We start from the raw sequence: 12,711 nt of genomic DNA, 5'->3' as shown, positions 1-12,711 counted from the left end.
GAGTCACTTATTGAAAATGGTTGTTGTAGGTGCTGTTGTAAGGTGGCCCCACCTTATATTTGGCCTCAAGAACTACCCAGTTGAACTACCCAGTTTGGATTGATTCATCACATTCATCTCCCAATGACTTTAGCTGTTCCTCCCAATCAAGTCTCCTCGAATATTGATTTGTACCCTGGAGGACACATCATAGCTTTGAAACTGATTCCAACAGTGGGATCAGATATGGCAGCAACAAGGGCCAAACCCACAGGATACAGAGGTGACCCACCTTGAGATGTGTAATGGGGAGGAATTTATCCCAGTAGGCTTACCAGGACAGATGGGCCTATGACCTTAGAGTGACACCATGACCGCAGGACAGGGACACAGCCCAAGCATCTTGGAGGACAAAGACACCAGTGAATGTGGGGGCCCAGCAGAGGGGTGGTGGCCAAGGCCAGTTCTACACTAAGGTTACTGTTGGTGAGACCTACAGACAGGGCATACTGAAAACAAAACCATCACAAAAGGAACCAGAGAGATGCATGAGAACATCTCTTTCTACTCATCCAGCAGGGTGACTGGTGCCTTGTTCCCACTCCCCTTTCTCCCATCAGCTCCTTGTTGGTTCTTGGGGGATGTGTGTGTGCGAGGGTCTGGGGTGGGCACTTCAGTGATGATGTAATAAATCCTGGCAGATGAAGGTCTTGGGGCTAGAAATGTCATCACAAGAAACCCTCAGGATCTGGGATAGGCTGGCAGGCTCCAGTCCTAAAGTACAATTTCAGTTTATTGTTTGACAACTTCCAAACAAAACGGAAGCTCCGTCTAAACCACAAGTCTTAGGACTTATGATGGGAGGCTGGCCATCCACCAGCTGTCTACACCAGAGCTGGAATTCTCTTGAGATCCTGGGTAAGCCCAGCTTCCGAAAGCGCATTTGTGTTTGCAGAGCAGTGTGGGATTTCCACCGAAACCTATGCATGTGTGAGGATGGGCACAATAAATGCAGCTGAGAACCCTGAAACCAGACAGTAAAAACTGCACACGCACCTGACTGCAGGTAAGAAACAGAAATGATGCTGCGGCCCAGCATCTGCACAGGGAGATGCGGCACACATAACACTACATGGTGTTTTTCTTCAATTGATGCAACTCAGTAATTTTTATTGCAACTGGAAGACAATACATCACAGAAACTTTATGGTAGGTCTGGGGGAAAGTGTTATTTACAATAAATGATGAAATAGTTTGTCTTTGGCAATATGATTACATATGAAGAATGCAAAATGCAGGTATGGATGCCTTCCAAGCAACACCATCAAGTCCCTAGAGTTCGGCTGATCGCGCCTGCCTCCACATTGTTTCTTTAGGTTCACACGAACAGAACAGAACATCACGTTCTTTCTTCCTTTATGGTTCTCCCTTTCTATTCATGATATTGGCAGTTTCATACAGAAAATACAGAAAAAAAAATTGGCTTTTGAAAAATTATTACTCTCGTAAATTAATTTGGCCGTGTACGTCTATTGGCCAGCCAAGGTCAGATGACCCTAAGCATCAATAGTAAACCTCTTGGTCTTCTGATTGCTTTATCACTTTTTTTTTTTCTGTAAAACAAAACAAAACTCAGAAATGTTACAGAATCAGAGTATTAAAAAATGTACAAGTGTATATGCTTCCCAGACACACATGGATATATTTTTCCTCCACATTTTCACCATGGCAGTATTAAGTAGTGAGTGTGAATGACACAGCATGAAACTGGTTACTGAATCAGCTATGAGCTCAGATGGCCTCAACATACATACTCAAGAAATGTTGCATGTTTAAATAACTGAGAGTGTGCTAAATCTCATCTAAAAAAAAGGAGGAGAGGGGCTGGGGAACTCAGGCCACAGTCATGAAAGGATGAATACAATTTCTAGGTTTAATAGGTTCACCATATCGAAGTCTTTGAGAATCCAATATGGAATATCAATTATTTTGCAAAAGGTAGAGAAAGCAGTTCTCAACTTTTGCAAATGAAATACAGTGGAAAAACACTGTTGTATGTATTCCAAATAAATAGTCTTGATTTCAATGCTAACAAAACAACAGGAAGGGTACTCGTGAGCATCTCATGGTTAAGTCAGAAATGATGGTTCCCACAGGTCTGATTTCAGAAGTACAACAGCAAGATGCAGCACCATAGACACATCGGTTTCGGCTGTTAAAAGATGGATCATTTTAAAAACTGTGTTTTCCTTCCTTAATTTTTGGTCAGTGAAGCTAGCACTTGTTTGCTGAACTGTGGAAGAACTGCAGGGTCACACACATTATTCATGATAAAGCAGCCGAGCTGACGAGTCTGTGCTTAATTCAAGAATAACCAGTAGGAGACAGAGAAAACACAAGGAGTTAACCACCATCGCCGGTGCTCTCTCAAAGGAAGAGGGGTTAACAGATGAATTCACAAAGGTAGGCAGATCTATACAGAACACTGAATGCCATGTGTAAATCCTCATGAAACTCCAGAAACAGGAACACCACACAATGTATATACTTTGATTTACACATTCCGTTACAAAGGAAAAAAAAGACACCATTACAACTTTGTAACTGTGTTAACTGCAATATAAACCAAGTCCAGAGTTTGGCAGGTAACTAAAAGAGGGTTATCACTTAGGTTATATAGCAAAAGTGTTGATGTATATTATATATAGTAGTATAAATAATAAAAAAGTATTATTTAAATTAGATCACAGTGCTGCATTATGTGCATAACAGTGTTTGATATAGTATTGGTGGGCTGGGACCTACGACACTAAGGACTTAACTGTCAACACTGGGAAGTCACAATCAAGAGGAAACACAGAGTTCCAATGTTTTCTTTTGGTGGCAAAAAAAATTCTGAAGATGAAAGAAAAATACTTCTCTACAGAAACATAAAAATCAATTGCAACATCTGGGCAGCTGTGATCCACCAGAAAGAAACGAGTCCCAACCTGAATTAAAGGGAAAGATAAATCACATGGAATTTAATCCAGTCTCATCTAGAAAAGCTTCCCATTTAGGTCACTTGTACGTAACTCCAATTCTTTCTCCAAGAGCTCTTCCAGGAGAGGCGCACGGCCCCCCACACAGAGTGGAATGAGTGGAACTTGCATCAGTAGCCCTTGGCCTGGGCAGTCCTGGCATGGTGCAGGACTCTGAGCTGGGCACAGAAGGCGTCCACCTGGTTCTCACTCTACAGAGCCCACTGCCTGATACTGTCCCTCAGGCAGGAGCCTCCTTCAACACAATGGCCCCTCCCAGAAGGCTCCTGGTAGTAACTGCTGTGGCCAGCAAGCACTAGACACATTGAATGCCTCTGCAAAACAAAACAAAACTCAACTCCGTTCTTGGGAAAGGCCTCTGGCACATTCCTTCTTAAAAACTCCCAAGATTGAGACCTGCCACAATCGTTCTGGCCATGGTTTTCTCCAACCACCAGTGAAATATGGGTTTGGTTCATTTTAGTTTCAGATAGATGGCTTCACCAAAGAACTCTTTAAAGAATACTGATTAGAGAGGGGCAGGGAAGTAGGAGCTTATGGTATATAAGGCTGGGAAATATCTATGATGCAAACCCTTTCCACATAGTACTAGATAAAGATAAAAGACAATTATAATAGGATAAAAATAACTGTCTATGTGTATATCATTTAAGAAAAAAAGAGTGACTGTCTCTTTCTCTTAAATGTGTCCGAGGGCCAATAGCAAGTAATCGTAGACATCGTGGCGTTGATGCGTTCACGGTTGGTTTCCAAAGCATCTTTAAATATTGCTATAGTTTCCCGTTTCCCCCTCCCCCCTGCCCCGTGTGAGTATGTGAGATACTGGAATGACACACGAACCGCCACTTCTCCCAGCAGGAGAAATGAAAGCAAAAACACCACACCTCTTAATGGTGTTCAGGCGATCTGTCAGACTAATGGATACATATGCTAGTTTGGAAGCTAAAAGAACACCTGACGTTTGGGAAGGAATTCCAAGACTAAAGTGAATGACACTTAAGCAAAATATTCTTTCACAAATAGGCTTGTGCTTAAATTCTCTACTGCTCTTGGAGGAGGGGATAAGAGAGGGTGCCTCCTGCCCCTTGGCTTGTTAAGGACACGGACAACCTCATTCTGCAATGAATTCACTACAAACAGCCACATACACATTGATACTTTTTGTTTTTGTTCTCAACAATCAAAATGCAAAGTTAAACACAATTGAGCCATTGTTTTGGTTATGCATAATGTGTATGCCTCCAAAAACAGAAGAAAAATAGGAAGAAGTACCCTCACTAAAGGTTCCCCGACAAGTCTTCCGGCAGATCCAACGAAGGGAGACTCAGGAAAATCACACTTAGAAAGCTGCCCGATGAGGTATTTATGCAAAAAGAGTGGTTCTGGAGTTAAGAACACACTTTTATATTTCTCTATTTCTCAAAGAGATCAGAAAAGTAAATCACACACATTGCATTTTATTATTTTCTAAAAGAGGCCTCTGCCCCTTTAGAAAAATGAAATGAGGGGAGACAGCCCACGGTGGGGGTTTTAATTGGAAGAAGTCCCTGGCCAGAAACAGTCCTGAATGTTGAACCTCTGCCTTTCAGGAGAGAGGTCTGAATTTTATCACCGGGGGAGTGGGATGAAGGTGGGGCACTGAGCTGGAGGTCTTTAGGCTTCGTCAGGTGACAACACACATCAAGGTGTCGCTCAGGCTCCATAGCTGTGGATGGCTTTTAGGGTGGCAGATGTCTGGGGAGACGGAGGGAACAGAGCACTGCAAAGATATTTTCTTCCCATCTACACCCTGAACAAATATGCTAGAAGTATTCAGCTTCAGGTCATGAATTCGACCTGTTGTAGAGGTGCAGGTTTTTTCAGGTTCTCTCATCAGCAACCCACCGGAAGGTTAAGTGTGGGGAATGCACCGGTTAGTTCCCACTGTCCGGGCTGATGGAGCTTCTGACGCTACCTGGTCCTGGCAGATGGGCTTGGCTTTGGCCCACAGCAGTCCCTTGTTTAAAAGTTAAGGTCATCTCTGTTCCCTCCCTCTCCTCACGCATCATATCCTGAGCCACAGTACTGGGTGTCTGTGTTTTAAAGTTTCCCTCCACTTGGATGGAAGATCATATTCTTCTAGAGATTTCTCTTTGGAACCCCCCCATCCCCTCCAAAGAAAATTTCTTAGGCAAAGGTAACAGCAGGAGTTTCTGGGCTGCATGACACTGTCTGGTTTCTAAATTCAGCTCTCACGATCCAGGTGGTCTTAATTCCAGGTTGGTCAGTGTGCTGAAGGTAGCGATGGCCGGCCCCTGCTTCCTACTGTGACATGGCGTTGTGGTGATAGGATGTCTGGGGCTGGCCTTTCCTACCTCGGCATCGCTTCCTCCTTCACGTGAACCCCATCTCGTCCCCTCACCCAATAAGGCCCATTAGCACGTTTCCCCTTCTTCTGGCTAATTTGCATAATTATTCACTGCCTTTTTCTTAGAACCAAATCATGGTAATGATTTTCTCAAGTAAGCGTCCCATAATTCTCTTGATTCTATCATACACACTCACTACTAAGTTTGCCCTCAAATTATTGCGTCATGTTAAACATGTACAGACAGAGAGAAAGGACACACTTTTCAACAGAGAATCAGAGGGGGTCGGGGCTGAAGTGCACACAAGGCAGTACAGAGTTCAACCATCCAAGCCCTACCAGAGCATGAAGATATTTTTATATTGCAGAGTAAGTTCCCCAACAGTCAGAATTTGTCCCTGAAGAAGGTTAAACCTTAAACACCTGCTTCAAAAAACCAAAACAAAATAACCCGAAAAAAACAAAAACAAACACAAAAAACAAAAACAAAAAGGAAAGAAAGGAAGCAAAGAAAAAGAAAGAAAAAAGAAGAAAACCAAAAGAACCTCTAAGCCTAAGGGCTTAAAAATTAGAGGCATAGCCTTTTCTCTATTTTCTATATTTATATGAAAATAATTCATGCTTCATGCTAAATACATTATTTACCTTACAAGAACTTTGTTACTTTTGAATAAAAAAAGTTTGTTTTTGTGATTTTTTTTTCTTTTTTTTCTTCAAAGGAATCCATGCATTGTGGATCAGAAATTACTGCTGGCTATACTGGCTGAATGTGGAAATCATTGATTTTTGCAAAGATAAATCCTGACATTAATTGCAAACTCCATTTTGAGGGCAGTATAGGAGTTATTTTATTTTTTTGCCATGTTTTACTTTTTTTTTGTCCATCAGTGTGCATTTAATCTTAAAAATACACCACAATACTAATGGCAGGTTCCGTAGCTTTCTAGTTTTTTTCACTTGGATCAAATAGTTTTGATAGACAGAAAAAGATCTGTACCATTATTTCCTTTCCTTAACAGCTATTGTAATTTCCTGGACTTGGTTGCTTTTCACTTGGGCAGTTAAGAAGACACAGCTTGTTTTCCACATCAGTGTTCTCTCTCTCTCCTTCTTGTGTGTGTATGTGTGTGTGTATGTGTGTGTGGTGCGTTGTGGTGTGTGTCTGTGTGTATGTGTGTGTGCACAGGGCCAACCTTCAGGCTTATGGCTTTTGGAATATTTTCTTAATTTAATAGAGAACAGAATTCAATGATTAGCAACATCACTAAAAATTTACCCCATTTCTTCTCCATGAGTCACTGACGCCCGATGTGCGTGAACAGTCCAACGTCCACCTCGTAAGACGTCATCGGGCTTCAGGGTTCAGAAGCATGGAGGACTGGTGGCTGGCCCTCTGTGCTTGCCGTGTGACAGTTCCAGTGGCTTTCCTGGCACCCTCAGATGCCTGGTGCCACAGGCTTGGGTCTGTTCCTAGGGGGACGAGGGGTCCTCCTTCTCCTCAATTGCTTTATGTGCCTCAGTGAACCCAATGGGATGGACAACCTGACTTTTTAAACCTAAGGGTTGGGCCTGAACGATGATTACTTTGCCCACGTGCCTTCTAGGTGCCGAATGTGTGTTCCTGTGGTATTGACGTTGACATCCCTGCGGATTCAGCCACAGGTTTCTGACAAGCTGGAGGAAGCAATGGTAATTTTGGCTTTTTCGGTTTTGTCTTCAGATAATGAAAAGCTTTTGTAAAACAGCTGAGTGTCAATATGAGTTCTATGGCTTCAATCTCCTTTAAAAATAAAATTCTTAAGGGTCCAAAACAAAGAAGGGGGGCAAATTAAAACAAAATAAAAGGAAAAGAAAAGAAAGAAAACCAAACCAAAAACAAGAAAAAAGAAAAAAATCGCTGATATTGCCACAAATCATTCAAAATCTCCTGACATGCTGAAACCAAATGGCCGTAAGTTCAAAACAAATCAGTGACTTGTTTTTAATTTTTTGTGGTTTCCTTTTGCTCTTTCTGCCCCTTTGCCGTCCGATTGGTGATGTTATTCAAACAGGACCTGATCCCTGCTAAGTGCAGGAGTGACCCCGCTGCTTCTTTCATCTCCTCATCGTCGCTCTCGGGGGGCTTTTCGGTGCGTCTCTTTTTGAGGGGCAGTGTGTCGCTGGGGACCTTCCTGGCCTTGGCGAAGTGCTGGCGCTTCTTGTGCTGGGATGCATACCCGCTGTCCCCCAGAGAATCCTTGGGCTCCTTCTGGCTGTGCTTCCTGTCATCCTCCTCCGTGTCGCTGGGGCTCTCGTGGCTCCGGAAGCTCCCCTCGCTGCCCTCGCTGCCCTCCTGGCTCCCCTTGGTGGCAAACTCATAGTGGTCGTCGGCCGAGGAGGAGGAGGACGAGGAGGAGATGGAGTCGCTGGTGGGCGAGGTGCTCCGGGCGTTGGAGGACTTGGCGCTGCTGTAGTTGTGATCCTCCTTGGGGTCTCCGCTGACCACCGGGGAGCCACATGACGGCTCGCTCTCAGTCCGCATTCGGCAGCTGGTGATGCCATTCCTGCAGAGTGAGGACAGCGGGGAGGGACGGGAGACAAAAAGGGGACACAGTTAGACCTCCTCAGATGGGGGTGCCCAGCAGCCCGCCCGCCTTCAAACATCAGCCCCTCTGCGTTCAATGGAGCCACTCGCAAACTGTGGGGGCAACAGGTGGGTCTCCTTTGAAGGCAGGGTCCTAAATCCTGACACCTCAGTCTCCCCTGCTTATCTCCTATAATGGCAGCTTCACTCCATTTGTGTGGCTGAGACGTCAAAACAGCACTTCTGAAGTGATAGCGGCGGAGGCTCCATATCTTACATTAAACCATAAAAATCAAGCTGTGCTTGGTTCGTGTCCCCGCCAACACCACGGAGTCAGACACCGCCAGACGATGTTGGCTGGGTACTTCAGAGAACAAAGTCTGCTCTCGTCTGAAGCTGCTACATTAGGAGGCTTTTGTCAGAAGACTAAACCAGTGTTCAGCAAAGACACCTGCCATGTGGTGACAGCTACTCACTCATGCATTCCCTCCCTCGTTCATGCAATCTACAAATATTCACTGAGCGACTAATAGAAATGCATGACCTTAGGGTGGGTTCTGGGGGAGGGACACAGGGACACGGGGTTGGATCGGATATAGACACTGTCACAGCGATGCTGCAGCCTAACAGAAAGGCAAGTCAGGGTCACGTCACAGACCAGAGAGCAGTAAGCTACGATTTCCCCAACTCAACACCTGCCAGGCGCGTTGCTAAGTCTACGCAGAGGATCATGTTTAACTCCGTAAAGTGGATATTAGCATCCTTATTTTACAGTGGCTCGAAGTGAAGCCTGGAGAAGGTCAGTGATTTACTTAAAGTCACATAGCTAATCACATGCAGAGCAGGGACTGGAATCAAAGTCTGACTCTCAAACTTGAGGTCTTAGCTACATCACCAGACCGACCCTCCTTTGTGATTTCCCTATAACAAGGTCCCTGCTACCCATGCCTATCAGGCCTCTGTAGTTCTCATCACGCCTCTGATTATTTCTTTGTGTCTTTACATCTGAACGAGGTACTTAACATCCCTTGTGCTTCCTTATCGGGGAAGTGGGAATAGTAACTACACCTGCTCCCCAAGGGTGTGGGGCTGAGGACACGCGTTAATGCCTGCAGGTGTCGGGACCAGGGCTTGGCCTGAGAGCGACGGCTGTGAAGCTTATTCCTGATTAGGACCCACACTCCTTGTGTCTGGGAGGCAGCTGCCTGTCTGATAGTGCCTGGCACCCAGGCTTCAGAAGGATGAATACTTGCAGGAGAGCAGGGTCACCTGTAGCTGAAGGGGACAAAGGAAGGACGCCAGGGAATGTTTTGTGGAAGACAAGGCATCTGATCTAGGACACAAGGGCTGAAGAATCTGACAGGGGTGAGAACTGTTCTACTGCACCATGCTGGCCCGGTTTCCTGTAAGCTCATCTACCTTGTGATCCATTTCTAAGAGTTCTGGGGTACATGACCATACTTTTCCCGCCTAGATGAGCCCAACTGTAAGTACTCTTACGTTCCCTCCAGAGAGGACACTCCCCACCATCATCATGAACTGTGTGGTGAGGATGTCCATGAATGCCTCCCATCAGAGAGCTAGCTCCGCGAGACAGGGTGTGGTGACTGCTAGGCCCCCAGTGGCTATCGCTGTGTCAGCACGGTGGACACAACAGATACACTGAGGAAGTGCAGCAGCAGGTGGAATCACGTGGCCAAGAGTATGAAGCTTGGGAAGGGACTGTGGGTCTCCACTACCATGACTCACTGGGCACACCCTGAGGATATGGCACCGGTAGAAGGGCTGTGGGCTCAGGATCACCAATGAGATAACAGTAGGGACAATTTCTACCCTGGCTTTTCTCCTGTCACCCTCATGGGCCTTGAGGCTCAGGGAGACTTCAGTTGCACCCACACAGAAAGTGAAAGGGGAAGGGAAAGAGTCCCTAATGAAAAGGGTGCAGTAGGGAGTGAGGCGAAGGAGTTGCTGTCCTTCGGCCCCGGGGCCAGTGGTATTCTGCTAAATTTAGGCTGGGGGAGAGACTTCGTACTGTTGTGTCCACCAGCAAAATGCACGAGGGTCATTATCAAAACTCAGCCTTTGCTAGATGTCCAAGAGCCTCATGATGAACCCCAACACTTACAATGTGTGCATTTGTTCATTGAAGTCCCCGTGAGACCCAGAAGGTTCCCAGCTTGTGTCCTGTGCTCCATGATCCCAGACACGCACCACCTCCCCCAAATCCTTACAGATAGAGCCTGGCTTGCACGCCACACACGCCTGTGTTCATATCCCAGTGCTGCTTATCGGTGACTCTGAGCAGGCTGTTTTACTTCTTGAAGCCTCAGCTTCCTCATCTACCTTGCGGGGCTGTGCGAGGATTAAATGAACTGTCCTGAGCACAGAGCAAGGCTGCTTGTGGTGCCTGATCATGTTTACTTGCCATCCGATTCCTGCGACTTCCTGCTGCTGTGACTTGTTCACTCTGAGCAGTCTTGTTTTCTCTTTCTATTCTGCATCAGGAGGCGTATGGGAACCCAGCACCAAGTCAGAGGCAACAGGCCCTTCAAGAGGAGTTCCTCCAGGGCTTGCCTGTGAACACAGCCCCTGAGCTTTGGGGTCTGGCCTCCTCCATATCTGTTTTCTGCAGACTTCCTATTTCTTGGCTGTGTCTTGGGTGCATAAAGATGGCTGGGATAAGATTACCTTGAGGTGTTACCAAATGTGAGACTTGGTAAATGTAATTAATCATACAGCTAGCTACTAACAGTTATTAAAGCGAACGAAAGTGAAAGTCTCGTTGTATGGTCCTCTTGATCTTTGCCATTTCAGGGAACTACTGTAAAATACAAAAATAATTCACCCACTGAACTAATAACATCAAACAGTTTCACAGTAAATCTAAGTATAATTGAAAGAGTAAAGTGGGCTATATTTAGCTTTTAATAAACAGATTCAGTTCTGAATGCTTCTTTTAAAAAATAACTTGGGGCTTACAACTCACGTCACTACCACAGTGAAGCAGAACATGATCCCTCTCTGAACATAGATGAGGAGAATCACGAGAGTGAGAAAGAAAGCAAGTGCTCCACGGTGCTGATTCCTGGTGAATCTAGGTGAAGGGTCTGTGCTATTCATTGTGCTTTTCTTTCCCTTTTTTCCTAAGTTTGAACATTTTTTAAATACAAAGTGTTGGGGGGGGAGGAATACACTAGAACCAAAGCAATGACGTTAAAGGTGAGCTCCACACTATCACAAGAGGAATGGTTTTGAGCCTGGGAATGGCTCTCTCTTTCTTAAATAGGGAGATTAGCAGCATTGAAGAGGGGGATCCAAATGGAAACTTGCTTCTTAAAGAGATCCCATGGATTAAAGGGAGAACAGAAAAGAGAATGATTCCACAGCCCCTGATCTGATGCTGTGTGGGGCAGAGTTTCTGGTACTACCTAGAATCACACTGCATGTCAACAGAGTGCAGGACCCAAGTCCCTCTTGGAACACTGGCCTACTTAATCCATTTCACAGAAAAACAGAAGCTCAGCGAGCCTCATGGTTGTTGAGTGGGGTGGCTCAGACAATCTCGAAGATGGTTCAAGCAGGAATTCAAAATATCTCCCTGTCATTCCCGAAGAAGGAAGTTTACTGTGATAAAGACAGAAAACCAATACACCCACTGACAATATTTCTGGATGAAAACAGGTACACAGACATGACTTCAGGGAGTGAGAATTAAAACATAAATGTCTCTCTTTCTCATTTGATGAAATTAACCTTCCCTGAGATTGTAGCTTGGGATTATGTAATCCATAAATTACACACAAAACTCAGCAGGAAGTGACAAGCTCCTTCATTTATTAATAACTTGGTGCAACGTTATTCATGATGAAGAAAGCCAGCTGCAATGACTTGGTGTCAAATGCTTCCCGCCGCAGGCATTGCCATTACAGGAAAACAAATGCTTAAAAGAAACCAGCCATTCTCAACATGTTGGAAGGTGAATTTCTAACTACTTTCTTAAAAATCATTCATTAAAATGAACATGTGATACATCCGAAATGCCTGCAATTTTTCAGTTTTAGCTGAATTTATGTGTAATGCTATAGCAATTAGCATAAATTAGCATAAATGAGAGCCACCTGATTTTACTGGGCCTCTAAAAGTTTAACGCACGTGGCTCAACAAAACCACATGCTATTCATCTCAAATAAAACCTGGTACTCATTCTCTTGTCAGATAGTTGGAAAATAGCAAACATAAAAAGTGAGAAATCACATTGGTTCAAACCCAGAATGAGCAGGCTTTTAACTAAAAGGCAAGGTGTAGGTTTATGACATGGCCATTTGCCATGTTTTGTTTGTTTGTTTGTTTAACCAATTAATTAGGGGTTCCACTACAGTATAACGAGCATGTGGCATCGCCGCCTCTTACCTGGTGCACTAGGAGTCTCTCTGGAACTAATGGCTCTAACTCTAAAGGATACCACGTAGGGTAGTTGTCCTCCCCAGGAATTTACTTGAGGACTCTGATCTTTTGCCAAATGTGAAAAGCAGATGGAATTAATGGGATGGTAGAAGCAGGGGACTGGAGCAAGTTCAAAGCTTCTTTTGAAAACCAACTGCAAGTAGACATGGAAAAGAAGAGATGACCAGAGACTTCTACCTCCAGCCAAGCGGCAGAGAGACATTTGGAAGGTTCTCTTCTGACTATAATATAAAATATCCCAGATCAAGTACAGTAACTTGTTTTAAAGGCATTGCTGAGTTCACTAGAAAATCAGGGATATTCAGAGAACCACACAA

General features: G+C 44.7%; 1 protein-coding gene across 8 annotated transcripts in view; it reads right to left on the bottom strand.

The window, feature by feature from the left end:
• Positions 1 to 1,123: 1,123 nt before the first annotated feature.
• Positions 1,124 to 12,711, bottom strand: part of FOXN3 (forkhead box N3) — a 465,438-nt gene continuing 453,850 nt past the window's right edge. For all 8 annotated transcript variants that reach the window (XM_033191647.1, XM_033191646.1, XM_033191642.1 and 5 more), the window contains one exon: positions 1,124 to 7,910. In XM_033191647.1, coding sequence (XP_033047538.1) covers positions 7,349 to 7,910 — 562 coding nt within the window. In that variant the 3' untranslated portion in view covers positions 1,124 to 7,348. The remainder of the gene's footprint in view (positions 7,911 to 12,711) is intronic.

The sequence above is a fragment of the Trachypithecus francoisi genome, unplaced genomic scaffold (assembly GCF_009764315.1).
Source record: "Trachypithecus francoisi isolate TF-2019V2 unplaced genomic scaffold, Tfra_2.0 Lachesis_group3, whole genome shotgun sequence".
Classification (NCBI taxonomy): Eukaryota; Metazoa; Chordata; class Mammalia; order Primates; family Cercopithecidae; genus Trachypithecus; species Trachypithecus francoisi.
Note: the sequence above shows the minus strand (reverse complement) of the source record. Positions and strands in the feature narration are given on the sequence as shown.